Source organism: Pygoscelis adeliae, unplaced genomic scaffold, assembly GCF_000699105.1.
Source record: "Pygoscelis adeliae isolate BGI_AS28 unplaced genomic scaffold, ASM69910v1 Scaffold286, whole genome shotgun sequence".
In the NCBI taxonomy this organism is placed as follows: domain Eukaryota; kingdom Metazoa; phylum Chordata; class Aves; order Sphenisciformes; family Spheniscidae; genus Pygoscelis; species Pygoscelis adeliae.
In genome coordinates, this window is record NW_008825076.1 from 9,760,762 (window position 1) to 9,775,952 (window position 15,191).

General features: G+C 43.9%; 1 protein-coding gene across 1 annotated transcript in view; it reads right to left on the reverse strand.

Annotated features, from left to right (window-relative positions):
- The window catches only part of PRPF6 (pre-mRNA processing factor 6), a gene marked incomplete at its 5' end in the record, with an annotated part of 25,447 nt that extends 10,758 nt beyond the window's left edge, over window positions 1-14,689 (reverse strand). Inside the window, 13 exons of the mRNA XM_009326899.1 lie at window positions 51-189; window positions 1,338-1,459; window positions 2,315-2,437; window positions 4,070-4,288; window positions 4,945-5,063; window positions 8,014-8,176; window positions 8,389-8,545; window positions 9,269-9,363; window positions 10,073-10,228; window positions 11,072-11,248; window positions 12,878-12,956; window positions 13,614-13,732; window positions 14,521-14,689. Of these exons, the coding sequence (XP_009325174.1) occupies window positions 51-189; window positions 1,338-1,459; window positions 2,315-2,437; window positions 4,070-4,288; window positions 4,945-5,063; window positions 8,014-8,176; window positions 8,389-8,545; window positions 9,269-9,363; window positions 10,073-10,228; window positions 11,072-11,248; window positions 12,878-12,956; window positions 13,614-13,732; window positions 14,521-14,689 (1,837 nt within the window). The remainder of the gene's footprint in view (window positions 1-50; window positions 190-1,337; window positions 1,460-2,314; window positions 2,438-4,069; window positions 4,289-4,944; window positions 5,064-8,013; window positions 8,177-8,388; window positions 8,546-9,268; window positions 9,364-10,072; window positions 10,229-11,071; window positions 11,249-12,877; window positions 12,957-13,613; window positions 13,733-14,520) is intronic.
- Between the last annotated feature and the right edge of the window lie 502 nt (window positions 14,690-15,191).

Genomic DNA, 15,191 nt, shown 5'->3' on the forward strand with positions numbered 1-15,191 from the left:
ATTCTTTACCAGTCGTACTTAACACCATCACACAAGTCTAACACACTCACCTGGAAAGCCAGGGCCAAAATGCTCCTGGCTGCTGGCACGTCTCCTGCCAGCCACTTCGATTTGGCTCCCATGAGCCAGAGCACTTCCGCTTTGGGACAGTGAGCAACAGCTCTCTGCAAAAGAGCCTCCAAGGATTCTCTGAGACAAGAAAGAGCAAGTTACAATCACTCGAAATACTGCCAAAGGCGAGCTCTCACACACCATTTCCACTATCACTCAATGTTATAAATATTGTTGCAAAGTCCAACGTTGTAAACCTTGATAAGTGGTTTCATAACAAGGAAAGGGTGGGGTCTTTTTTCACAAGGGTTCTGAAATCAGCACTCCACAAACGGCTCATTGTTCAGACACCTTTGTTTGATAGCCTCTGCGGAAAGACCCTGCACGCAAACAGCTCATTTGTCTTGGAAAGAGCCATTCTTCTTAACAAACCTTAGTAGAAACTGAGACAGGAAGTTTTTCAGAATTATTAGATGAAGTTGGCTTGATCTTACTGATTTTTTTTTTTTCTTGTCTGGAAAATATACTTTTCAGGTAGAACAAGGGGCTTAAAAGCCAGCCACCGCTGGGAAACATGGGAGAACAACATCAAAAGCAAAGACATACTTGTTCAAGAAAAAAGAAAAGAGGCCTGAATGAGGCAGAACTCAGCATCTGCAGTCACTTCCACACAACAGGCTTGTTGGCTTTAATAAGGCTGATTCCACATGCATAAGTGGTCTACTGCATAGATCGTTTGCTTTATTCTAAACTTTGGGCAGAAAGTTTCAGATGTGTAAAGCTTTATGAATAAACTTCAAAATAAGAGGCCTGAACCGTGACAGTATATCACCAATCTTAATACAGAATGTGATACACATTCACAGTATGTTTAATCAGAACATGCCAGAGACGCTCAGACAACTTCAGCAATGAAGCAGTTTACCTATGAAAATTAAATTAACCACGTGCTGTATTTCTAGGTGATTTGTATTCCCAATTTTTTCTAGAAATGCCTTCTTAAAGATGACCGTCCCTACCTTGCCTATTCATAGCTATTTTAACCAAGTAATCCCTATTGCCAAAAAACTTTTTACGACTTCATAAAACCGAAAGATGTTCTGACCACAACAATAACAAAGAAGGTCAGACCTGCAAACAACGCCAGCGAGTTTCCACCAGCTGAACTAACTCTGCACGTGCAACGCACCACTTCAGGGATCATCTTGTAGCTCTTCTTCCCCCTCCATCCATCACCCTGTAACAAGGATGAACCCCTCCACCCAAGGATTATGCAGCACACGTACCTCGTTCCATGGTTCTTTTCGAAGTATGCTGCTCGCAGCCACACACTCTTCTTGCTCGGGAAAACTTGCAAGGCGTAGGCATAAATTGCTCGGGCACACTCCAGAGCATTATGAGCAACACACTAAGGAAAAACAGATCAGAACCAAGTCAGTTTAGGGTTGCACTGACATCAAGTGCAAGAAAGAATTACACGTGCGTAATTCAACACAGAACTCAATAACTCAGAATAATACATGATTTGGGGCATTACATAGAACGGAACAGTTACTATCAGCTTTTTAAAAGAAGCAGGGAGGAAATTTTCAAGCGTCCCTCTATCAGAGCACAAGTATCACTGGCCTTTCACCAGGACTGACACACACAGGCGAGCTTGAAAAATTAGCAAGGCATTGTAAATGCTCTCGTGTTTGCACTTCATTTGTCTCTTACAGGCAAAACTATACACGCCACAGCATATGCCCCCCTACTGCTGTAAGCCCAATTCAAGGCCAGTGAAGTGAACATTTCTCATGCTGAAATATAATTTAGTTTTTAGTGCATGTTCAAACTACTCCCCTAAAGCAAAGAAAGCCTGGTAAAACTTTTACCTACTCCCCTGTGCAGTCTTACGTTAACTCTTGAGCTACAACGTTTACGCCTTGAAACTCAGCTCCCAGTTCCTTTAACCAGACCCTCAGCCTCTGTTGATGTCACACACAAAAAAATTCCACACCAAAACCAGCGAACAGTCTATCAGAATACCAACTTTTTGCTTAGAAAAAATTCAAATCTGAAAAAAGCTCTGCGATACAGTAACCTCCTGACGGGCAGACTGGCCAAACGTAGGCAGGTGTTGTGGGAATCACATCCACTTGCACCGACAAAAAAAAAAGTCATTTCCCAGGGTCCGGTTCGATTTCCCACCATTAAAATTAAAAAAAAAATAAAAAAGCACCAACAAAAAAGCACCAAAACCCAGCATCACAGCTGGACATACACTGTCTGCGTCTTCCATCCAGGTATGTTTCCGATCCTCTTCCTCAATCCCAATCCCAATCACAGCTCGCATGATTGCTTGGCATGTGGCCACGCTTCCAGCTTTATCGCATTCCTCAGCATCCTAGAAACAAGAGTAAAGCCCTGCTCATTTTGAGAAATCAGCACAAGAAGTTAGATTCCGCAACAGTAACTCCCCATGCGCAAACACAGACACATTGTGGGTCACTGCCACGTTAAAAATATCTTATTACTCAAACGCATCTTGACCCTAACTAGTGAGCCTACACCCACAAGGAAGGTGCTATAGTCGTACGCACAATTAATCAGAAGCTGGTTAAGAAACAGAGCACGTCCACTGAAAAGGAGTAAGTGTGACAACGCGTGACCTTTCCAGCCTGAAAAGTCTCCTCTTACAGCTCCACTGACCTGCCCTGGGCTGGGCCAAACAGGGACCTGACCAATAAAAAACTGCAAGAATTTGAGAAGGAAGAGTTGTAACATCAAAGCTACTGATCTTCTTTCAGCTTTGGGTTGATTCTTAAGTCTCAATAAGGGCTAAGCAATAACTGAATTTAAATGAATACACCCTCAACCGGTGTTAAGTTAAAGGTGCAAAGGCTCTTTCACCAGAGCATATATGGAAAAGTGGAGTTTTCTGACATGCAAAGCTTTCGGAAAGCCAAGCGTGTCTTGCTTCAACTTGTTGAAAAGGCCTCTGATCAGATAACCAAAACGGAAGAGTTCTAGTACTGAATAGGAACTCGAGAAGACAATGATGCAGAGGCTGTGGTGTTGGTTTTTTAAACAGAAGTTGAAATTAACCTTTGTTTTACTGCTGTAAAGAAAGTTATAATTCTTTTAGATGTTAACAAGGATATCCGTTTAATATCACATACTTCGTTCATTATCAATACTCTCAAGCAGCGCGCCAAGAACATTTTGCTGCCTTGACCCACTGTAAGTGATTTTAGTAGTAAACTGGTTTAAAGACTTAGGCTTACACAAAGCACAGTACATATTCAGGAGGAAAGGGGTTCTTTTAACCTGAACAGCAAGCCATTTAAATGGCAATAGTCTTTGAAGCGTCTCACTAACTCAGGAAACTCAAGCACCACAGCTTTCGAACGTGACCAAAACACTGGAAACCCCTACAACTTTTTGCTACTTTTCTAGTACAGAACATCAAAACTACGACGACCTGGGATGAACCTCCACAGAGGTTGCATTTTGTAAACGTCACTGTACACCACAGTTCCACATGTCAGCTGTGACTACTTCGCACAACCTCAGGACTACAAGCCAAAAAAGGACTAACAGAATATTTCTCGCCTCCTGCATATGCAATATTTTTATTGACTTCTTACAACACTACCTGACAAAGACTTCTTTGGCAAACAGATACCTTTTAAGCCAGAAGAGACATATGCAAAAAATACATAAATCCTTCACTGGAGGCTTAAAGCCTCTGTCCTACTTAAGGCAGCAGTGGCTTCAACTTGAAGCTGGTTGTCTTCCAGGACAGAAGTAAACCAGAAATTCCTCAGCTCAACACACGCAACGTTACCCCAGTGTATCGCCCGACTATGGCCTTGGCTCTCCTCAGCTTTTTAGCCTCACCTCTTGTATTTTCATGGGGATCTCCACTGATAAACCTAGTGCAAAATGACTCCATCCTACAATATCTTGCATCAATAGCCTTCAAAACGGAACGTGAAGAGTTCATCTAGGTCTCTAACCAAGACCGAGCCAATACCTGTATCCATTGCTCTCTGTTGATTTCCACACCGTTAGCCCTAAGAGATGTGATGGCTCTGTCAATGATTTTCTCCACCATCTGGGTGTTTCCATTGGCTTCCTCCAGTTTGGCAGCAGTAATCCAGATGTGACGATCAGTTGGAATATTCTCACGGGCTTTGTTAAGGACTTTACGAGCATTCTCATATGTCTCCAGCCTTGCCAGCGCAAGCCACAGCTGCGGAGCAACAAAAGATGTATTTTAGATTAGAACAAGGAGATGACAACACCGCCGTATGGCAGTGTTGGCCCAAAGATAAGCAGCTTTATGCTGTTTGCTACTAGTTGGCAGTTGTCCCCAAGTAGTATAAGCAGGCTGCAGAATACCAATGGAGAAATAGTAGAAACGGAGTCTACTACTGCCTGCAGAGCTCAATCCTAATCGCCTCAAGCTATCCTCTCCATTTGTTGGGCTGCTGCACTCAGATTTTCTGTTCACATCACCTTTTAAACAGCTGAATATTACACCCTGGTTCAGCGTTCCAGAAACGAGCGATTTTGTTTTCGATTCCCCAGGCTATACATATGCTTGTTTTCACAATCGTCGAGGCACTACATGAACACGAACATGGCTAATTGGCTACAGCAGGCACAGCAGTACACTGGCATAACCAACGTAACAATTACACAGGAAAATGAGGCATATAATGACCACCGGACAATTAACTCTGGAGAAAAAAAAAAGCACTACTCATCACATCCTTCGCATTGTGGCATAAAGCGCGTGGTACAAAAGTCATACTGCGCTTACTCTGCCTTTTGTTTTCAAAGCTCTACCACCACCCTGAAGTGGTGTGTAGGGGGTTGCTTTATTCTACTTTTTTAAAAACTTACTTCAACACTAGTCGGACAGCACTCCACAGCCCGACTCAGCATGATCCTGGCATCCTCAGGTTCTTCTAACTCCACGGCTGCTTTCCACAAACGCACCGAATTTGGAACATGCTCAAGGGCTAGAGAGGCAAAACAGCTATGTCAATCATGACAAAGTAGTTTACCAAAAAGAGAACTGTATTTTTTAAAGATGATATATTAAAGGCTTTGTCCTATTACAGATGAAATTTCCTGAAAGAGAGAAGGGAGGGAACTGTACTTGTATTAGCTCTTGCTTCAACAATGAGAACTTAAAATCAGAAAATAACTTAATTAATAATTTTAATTGGAAACAGGTTTTGGAGAGCCAAGGGCTTTTTCCCTGTACAAGCTGTAATTGCATCCTCTTCAGTAAAACACCTAGCTGAACAAAGCCTCCAGTCTCAGCAAACGAGCATATGTAGGATCTTCAAAATTGGGTAGCCTAATCGTGCTGGGTCTCCCTTTATAAAAAAGGAGCATCTTCAATACTGACTAATAACACAACCTCCTTCTTCAGGTGTTGAAACTGTCCCCTCACAATTTAGTTTTCCCGTAGGCAGCTCCTGACAGCTTAATGGATCCCAGTTCAGCTTCCCAAGAAGTTATTGGCCCGCTATGCAAAAATAAAACAGGAGGATGCGTAAAAGCTTAAAGGTATCGCTGACACTAACACCCTAAGCCACTGAACCCAAAGCGTTCTTTCAGCAATCCAATATGGGCTCCATCTAATTAAGAGTCTTTGAGGCTTCCTTAATCTTATCCAAGAGTTAGCTACTGCTGGTAGAAACTGCGTTCTCTGCAGACTGTCCTACATGTGCTGTCCGAAACATTAAAGTCTAAACAACAGCTTTTCTCAGTCCGTCTCTTCATAACCTTGTATCTTAAAAGATACATTGAGAAACTAAAGGGTTTGGTTCTTTTTTTAGCCTTTTGTCCCTACAACTTACACCACCGATTACTAGTATTCGCTGCATTGCGGTAGTAGTTTCATTGTTTCCATGGTGATCGTACACAAAAGTGCTATATAACAGAGGACTGAGCACATCCTTCTTCGATAAAGCAAGCACAATTGCAGGACCACAGAAACAGGTGGGAAGAGGCATCTAAACCTACTTTGAAACTAGCTAGGCTTCTAGGCAAGGCTGTTCCTTTAAGCATTCCTGGCAAAGGCAGAGGCACACTGCTGGGCCTCAACTCCAGAGCACATCCCAGCTCTACAGAAATACACAGAGCATTTACAAGTAGTGTGCACCGACGATTTGGGCATTAACCGTTTCTCCTCGAGTCTGCAGCAGCAGCAGATTTTTCTGAAGAATTTAAGTGAATCATATCAGCCTGCAAGAGCTGAAAGCATCGCTCAGCAGGACAGAACATGTTTTCATAGACAGAGCATTCGATTTTTACACCTGGAGATGCATTTTAAACACTCGGCTTGCTGGCTCTCCAGTCAGAGAAAGGCTTTAAAAACTCCGGAGGTTCTGCTGGGTGGAAGGAATGCACACAGCCAACAGACGAGAGAAACACATTACGGAAGACCACACTTCAGGGACATTACCTGGCAGTCAGTCTTTTTTATTTTAGGAGAAATAATGGGTTAAACCGCCACTTATCTTAAGGCTGTATATACAAACAGCTCCAAGCATCATATTACTGATGTTCCCTAGGTAGCAGAGGAGCACTGTGAAGCTGTTAACCGGCAGAAATTGGAAAGAGAATGAGAAATCATGTTCCATTCCACTAACAGCTTTGTATCAGAGATTAAGTAGGTGGTTCCAAAAACTGAACCAAGATGTTTTTCTCTTCGCAAATACAATGTCTAAAGCAAAACTCAGTACTTAACGGGTAAGTCGCTGCTTTCACACAAGATGTTCTCCTACCCGAGCTGGACTCAGAAATCTATTTCTGCTCATGTAAAAGTTTTTTTTCTGTTCAGCATCTATTACTGCTCTTGAGAAGGACACACAGCGTCACAGGAGCGACACTTCACAGCACGCTGCACTGCTTAGCCAACGAAAAATAAAAGCTACTGAATAGTTAATATCTGAACTCCTACAACTTCAAACCCAGGAACCTTTAAGTGCCTTTCATCCATATGCAGTAAGAGGTCATTTCACCAGAGATGTGCAATTTTATATGCAATAGTAAGAGGTAGGAGGCAACGTACTTCCTTTGAAGCCAAGCCACTCAATACTGCAGACTGCTTCCCAGTGATTTGGTAAATGTATTAAAACCAGACCCTTTTCCTTGCCTAGATTAAAAGTGAGGAGATACAATTGATACAACTCAATAGTCATCAAGGATCTAACCACTACTGATACAGGCGCAGTAACTTAAAGTAATCAAAGAACTAATACTATGAACCTGCGAGGAAGACCTGGGTTCAGGACAACACAACCAACTGCTGTCAAAGAGGTCATTGTTTGGAAAAAGACTAATTCCACAAAAGAGGAAAACCTCCAAGTGCAACACAACAGAAGATGTAAGGTTTTAGGTAAGCACCACAGAGAAAAGCTGTTTGTCAAGAACACAGAACTTGCTGCAGTAAAGCAAACCCCAAGGCCCACCAGGCTCAATGATATGAGAGCCCCGGGGCCTCCAAAGCTCCTCCACCAGGAATCACTGTGGTCTCCAACAGGTTACAGACAAGTTGGAACTCAAAAGTCCGGCATCTTTTCCAAAACTATCACAAGGTGACAGTTAAAACACCCTTCTCTCCTTAGAGCATCATTTTCTAACTGCTTTCAGCTACCTGTCTAACTTCGATCAAGTTGGAATTGGTTTTGGTAAGTGAAACGTCATTTTGCAATTGCTCAGTAACAGCAGCTTTCCCCTGAAGGATGTTTTACAAATACTTCAGCAACTCTACTCTTTGACTCAATAGCAGCAAATTCCAGCATTAAGGCACACGTTATTAACAACCGCATTTTCACCAAGGATGCAAAAAAAAAAAAAGCACTTAAACTTATGGACACATCTTGAACAACATACAATGCAACAGAAACAGAGGGAGACTCAGACTTTGTTCCCTGACCCTGCAGAAGCTCTCACCTTTCCTAAGGACGCGTTTCTTTGCACGGATATCTGTCTCCAGCTCCGCCGCTCTTATATAGATTCGGACAGACTGTGGAAGGTGGCGGACAGCTTGGGCCACGACAGCCTTGGCTGTATCCCCAGGCTGAAGCCGAGCAGCTTCTAACCAAACATCTTCACTCTGTCAGGAAAAAGAAACAATCTTCCTTCACATCAAAACAAGAATTTAAAATTAGAGCTTCTCGCAAAATATGTGTTCTTTCAATACTGCAGATAGTGAAGCCGTATCAGATATAGCCTGATACAAGCCTAACAGAGAGATGATGCTGCTCGTAACCACAACCTTTTCCTACTGTCCTGCAAAGATCAGCAGGGAAGCAAAGCAACTCTGACCTTGGGGCACATCTCCGTTCCTTTCATGATGAGGTTTCGAGCCACCTGGAGTTTGCCAGTGACCTCCTCCAGTCGGGCTGATGCTATCCAGGCCGGCGGATGATGAGGATTGGTCTCTCGTACAGATTTCAGGAGCAAACGGGCTTTCTTGATATCACTAAAGGAGAAGGAAAGACAGGCAGGAAAGTTTTCAGCACGCTAGCAAACAACTCTCCTGAATCACTAAGTGCTTTACAGTCAGTTCTTCACAGCCACACTCAGATGCACAATAACTGTGACCTCAAACGTTTCCATACTGGTGACACAAACTACACGCTACCAAAACAAGCTTACAAATACACACTGACACAGCGAGATCACAGTGAAAACCAGTTAAGTATTTAAGTAAGATTTTTAGGAATTACAGCTGGGCACTTGCAGTTGGAAGCTGGTAAGCACAAGCCTTGATTTAAGTCAAGTATTAGCATCAACATTTGCACGTATCACTTCGACTTAAATGGCAATTCTTTACGAAACAGGTGCCAAACTTCAGGTTAAAGAGGTTTTCAGATCAAGTCTAAATTAGCAGTACACAGGTACAATTAACCAGGTTATTTCCTGGCTGGCCGGCAGCCACACACTGCCATCACTCTGGCAGGTTAGTCCAGGGATAGAATAGAAACAATCCCCACAATTGACGCATCCAGGTCAGATGCTAAATACATCAGCTGAAAGACTATGCCAGATCTCATGTTAAAAGAATTCATTCTCAAAATCTCACCTATCATCTTTTACAAACTAAATTCTAGCAGAAAGCCACCCGCTCAGACAGATTTCCATTTATATGCAGGATCACAGCCATTACTAAGAGGATAAATCAGTTAATCCTTCTTAAACTTACTTGATATCTCCTCCATGTGTGGGAATCATGGAATTCAAGTCTGTCAAATATCCTTTCGGGTCCACTACAGTCTGGCCACTCACAGAGTCCGACACCTGGGAAAGTACAGTCAGCGCTACTGAAATGACCGCTCATAGCCCCACAGCCTGCCTGCGCACGTTGAAGACTGGAAAAGACACTGCAGCGACACAAGAAACCTAGGCACTCCTCTGCTACCAAAACCAAGGAAGGAGGAAAACACCAAGCCTTGCTTATTAGCTTTTTTTCCACCTCTAAAACACACGATTTTAACATTAAAAATTTAGTACCACTAAAAATCCAGAAAACAAGCAGCTTGGCTTTCAGTCACCAAAAGGTCTTGCAGCCCTGCCAGCTAAAGCCCATCTTTTTAGTTTACACCAGGTTTAGATGGGAAAAATCAATGAAAAAGAACAGAAGTCAACAACGATTTAAGAGTAGTATTTTTCAGCATTTTGTCCTGCATCCCTACACAGGGTAGAAGACATGCTACCCTTGGTAAAACTACCAGTGCTGTTCACCTGAGGCTCACCTCTGGTACAACAGGGCAGTCTCTTCTCCCATAACGACCAGGACTTCCAGGGACAAACTGTTATTTCTCAGGAAATTCTACTAGTGTAGAGGGCACGAGATTCGGGGAGGAGAAGCACAAAATTATGTCACAGTTGAGCCGTTTCTTCTAACACCCAAGAGAATGAAAGACTTTTCTAAAACCAGGTCTTAAATAGCAGCACACCACCAACCCCAGGTATACCTGTGACAGATCCTGCCTTCCCACATCCTTACCTGGCTTAGCCTCATATCCATCAAGGTGTTCCTGGCTTGGCCAATCTTCCTCATATCCAATTCGCCTGTCCCAGGTGTCATTAAGCCTGGTGTCATTCCTCCTGGGTACGGAGTATTCAAGCCCCCTGGATACGGAGTATTCAATCCACCAAATTGCTAAAAAAAAAAAAGAGCGAGAGAAATACATTCCTAAAAACTCCTCTGAGATTTCAAAAATAATTTGGGCTGTTGGCTGATCTCCTCTTCTCCAACAGCTACAGGACAGAGATGCCAAAACCCCATAGGTACTTCTGAAACAGTGCTTCCCTGAATAATGGGACATTTCTCATACAGGTTTTGTAAATCTGCAGGCAATTATGCAAGTTTAGTCAAGTCAGTGAAATACCTAACAGGAAAGTGAAAAATTTGAGCACAAGCATCTAAACCTAGCACATTTAAACAAGAGTACCTACAAAGTCATCCCATGGACATCTGGTGCCAGTCAGCTTCTCCTGTAACTGCCTGACCATAGTAGCCTGCGGCAATGCAGCAACAAGCTAAATTACTTCATTTCCAGTTGACAATAAGACAAATAATTTTTGACACAATTGCTTCAGAGTTCAGCTAAACCATTAGGTGAAACTGAACTTTATTCTCTGTTCCATTTTCACAAAATGTCGTTATAACAGAAACGGGTGTTGGTTCTGCTCACCAGAACTCATTATCACCATTTTACAGCAGAGAAAAGAAAAACGGAAGAAAGCGTTTCTTTTCAACACAAGAACCAGGCTCTCCCTGCCTACCCTCAAGTTTTCTCTGGTAATGGGTATGCACTGAAAGACTCCGGCAAGCGCAGGAGTTTAACATCCAGCAATTCCTTCGACAGACTCACAAACCACACCAAGTTTTTTTGGTCGAGTACCTCTTCTTCCAAATCCCACTACTGAATGCACGGGTTAACCCTCCTCTCTAATGATAAAGTACAGATCACATCGTCACCAGGTTTGCTTTCGTGCTCACCGTTTGGCGTGGGTCCACAGAAGTGTGATTTTCCCCTGACTGTAAATGCTTTGCAAAGAAGCTGTCGGGTACAGGGGTCAGCTTCTCGTAACGGGGATTCCTCTGGCGCTTGTTCCTGGCATCGCCAACTTCTGGAATACTCAGCCACTCTTCTTCTGTGACCTCTGCCAGCTTCCGCTGTTCAAACAGGAGTTGTCACCGTTATTTGCTGTAGAAACTTGTTCTTTTTAACGGCTCTAATTCCTTAATAGGTTTTTTTTTCTTGAAAGAATTTAAGATCAATTAAACACTTAAAGGTCAAAGGTCAGATTTTTTTCTAATCCAACGTACAAAAGAATTAGATGCATTTAATCAGAATTTGGTTTTAGTCCAGACTGAGATTCCGAAATGATTTTGTTATTAAATTCAATGCTACAAATATTCAGATTAATCTCAGTGCCTGCAGCATTGACTGGTTTATTACTAATCATTAGACAATAGCTTAAACAATACATTTTATTTAAAAGAAGACTTAAGAGTCAGGAGATCCTGCTCAACTACTGCTCCAATACCAACGAGTTAACCAGTCCCTCAAAAACAGAAGTGCAGCACCTTCTCAAGAACTGATGTGAAGTCACAGTAAAGCACAAAACAAAAGCCTAATATCAAAATCTGCATGAATTTCACCACCTTGTATATCCACAAGAAAAGTGCTCAACAGGCAGAATCGCTGTGTTCTCCCATATCCCCACCAAGTAGCTGATAAACACCCACTTCCACCAACGGAGCACAACTCAGAAGGGCGCCGCCGGTAGAGACGACATCGCTTTATCCCTTACTGCAGATTCCGTCGCCACTCCGGTTTAAATCGGCACTACCGATCAATCGGCTGAACATGAGCCGGCAGTGTGCCCAGGCGGCCAAGAAGGCCAACGGCATCCTGGCCTGTATCAGCAATAGTGTGGCCAGCAGGAGCAGGGAAGGGATCGTGCCCCTGTACTCGGCACTGGTGAGGCCGCACCTCGAATACTGTGTTCAGTTTTGGGCCCCTCACTACAAGAAGGATGTTGAGATGTTGGAACGTGTCCATAGAAGGGCAACGAGGCTGGTGAGGGGTCTGGAGAACAAGTCTGCTGAGGAGCGGCTGAGGGAGCTGGGGTTGTTTAGCCTGGAGAAAAGGAGGCTGAGGGGAGACCTCATCGCTCTCTACAACCACCTGAAAGGAGGCTGTAGCGAGGTGGGGGTCGGTCTCTTCTCCCAAGTAACTGGCGAAAGGACGAGAGGAAATGGCCTCAAGTTGCGCCAGGGGAGGTTTAGATTGGATGTGAGGAAAAATTTCTTTACTGAAAGAGTGGTTAAACATTGGAACAGGCTGCCCAGGGAAGTGGTTGAGTCACCATCCCTGGAGGTATTTAAAAGACGGGTAGATGAGGCGCTGAGGGACATGGTTTAGTGGGCATGGGGGTGTTGGGTTGACGGTTGGACTCGATGATCTTGGAGGTCTCTTCCAACCTTAATGATTCTATGATTCTATACCGGTTACACTGCCTACAGTCGTGCCACTGCAACCGACTGAAAATTACACTGCGGTACCGGAGAGAGCCTCAAAGCGAGAAGATCTGCCGCGCCACCAGCTGCCAGCTTCGTACCCGTTAACTTATTTTTCCAACAGAAAGTAACTCTAACCTGGAGAATAACAAAGTACGCGTTTGCTAACACACAAAATCTGAGCAAAGAAATGCAGAACATAAAAGAAATGCAGAACATACGTTCACCTCTCCTGTGTCATAAAGATAAAAGTCACATTTCAGACATTTTTTTCCTTACTTTCAAGTCTGAGAACTGCTGCTGAATTTTGGGTCGCTCCATACGGTATTTTTCTATTTCCTCTTTTTCTCGTTGTTCCCTTAGGAAAAGGAGTACTGAGGTTATGCTCAAAGTAACGCTCGGCAAGTCTTTAAACAAAGTGTTGATATTACAGAAAAATGTGTTTGACCAGAGCCAAGGCATTTTAAAAAAAAGGCATTTTTTCCAAGCTTAGATTATCAACGTTATGACAGAGATGCCTTATCAAATAAGACAATGCTGTAGTGCAAAAACAGACGTCTCCAACCAAGTGAAGGTCAGCCTTTAACGCCCTCTTACCTGTAGACCAGGTAGCGAGTTTAACAAGTTAAGTAACACCAATTTACAAGACACCTGCATTACATGACTTTTCTAACCATTTCCAGCGTGCTGCGCGGTACGTGATGCGTCAGAACCAGTCACTCGGCATCTCCCCGCCTCATCTTAACGAACTGCAGTGAATCTGAATTAACTACAGTGAAGCAATTCAACCACATCAACTCTCAGAGCGAGCTGTGCAAAATACCCATCGTCCTTAAAACTGGGAGCCACGGGGTCAAAGGTACGGCATGAAAACAAGTAAAAACCGCGTACGCTTCTGAAAAGGGACCCAGCAGACAAGGACAAATCTGAACCGGAAAATGGAAGAGGTAGAGGAAAACTCTAAAACACAAACTAACAGGAAAACACCCCACGCCAGCGTTGGAATTTATCCTACCTTCTTTCTTTCCTGCGTTCATCCATCCTCTTATCCAAAGCCGCATAAATAGCATCTGCTTCCTCATCGTCTTTTTCATAGGGACCGCTTGAGAACAGGCTCCCAGCATACCCATTGAACTAAGAATTGAGAGAGAGGGGGAAAAAAAGAGGAAAAAAAGAGAAAAAAAAGCAGTATCCTCAGTTTAAAGCTCCCGTTACGTTCCTGCTACGGCCAACAGTCACCCCGAACGACGAAGATGGATGAGCGGGCTACTTCTAACAACACCGCATCAGACTAACACGTCCCTAAATAAAAGCAGCTTTCTTCTACCACCCCTAGCGTTTACCTCCCACACCATTGCAAAAGCAAAACTGCTTCAAAATTGCTTTTATTAAGCAATAAATGAGATCCCAGTATAGAAAGGCCATTTTCTTCCATTAACCGCTTTTTTTTTAAACTATTGAAAGCAAACAAGAAGAATAACGCGACGTTTCACTAACCAAAGTGGGGTTTAAAGACGCGAGACTACACAGGCCACATAAAGACAAATATATATCAAAGCACGAGAGCTTCGATTTCATTTGTGCAGGAGAATACAAAATACATCCTCCAAAGTACTTAAACTAATATTTTATTTCTGGATCTCTTCCCAAGACTCCCAGGGCTCTGTATAGACAATTAAACCACAACACGTGGACCGACACCACAAGAAAAATCTGCAAGCACTACGCCATTACGTATAATGAGGTCTCAATTAAAAAAAAAGGAAAAAAAGGAAAAAAGGGAAGTGCTGCTAGCAAACTACAGGAAATTCTGGCCTTGAAGCCTCAGCTAATACCGGGTTTCACAGAAAGAGAGCGGGGAGCTACGGGACTCCTCTTCCACCTGGGGAAAAACATCTCCAGGATGATGAAAATCTCGTCACCTCATCGTAATTGGTGTCGTTCAGGTCTTCGTCATCGTCATCGGCCGTCTGATTCTTTTTCATCTGATCCCCGACAGTCCTCTTCCCCGGCGGAGCATGGCGATCATCCACGGGGTCATTGGCGTCACGTGCAGGGCCAATGTCCGAGCGGGTGGTGAAACCTGTGGCTCTGTGTTGATAAACCAGTAGCAGCTACTTAGCAGGCTGCAACCCTGCTTGTTAGGCAGGTGGTCTGCCAAAATTATTACTTAGACAAATAAAAATAGCATTCTTTTGCAAGAAGGGCATCGGCCAGACCCCATCCCTCCCGTTCGTAAAGCCTGGGGGGGGAAAAAACATATAGAGGGAGGAACTTTGTCTCCAACGACCCTGCAATCACCCAGCTCACTGCTCTACCATCCACCTTGTACCGAGGGAATGCTCCCTCTTCTAAACTGTCTCTCTCGGTTAGACACGGTAAAAAAGCTGATCCCGCAGGCTGTAAGGCACGAGGGGGTGGGGGCCGGGGCGACCGGGGCTCCTCAGAAACCCCACGCTCAACCGGACGGTGATCTCCCAGGGCACCAGTCGACAGAATCGCCCCAGCGTAAGGGCACGAACAACTCAGCGGAGGACAAACCTAACTCACACCCAGCGAAGGGCAACTCCTGGTGTCCACCCGCCACCGAAAC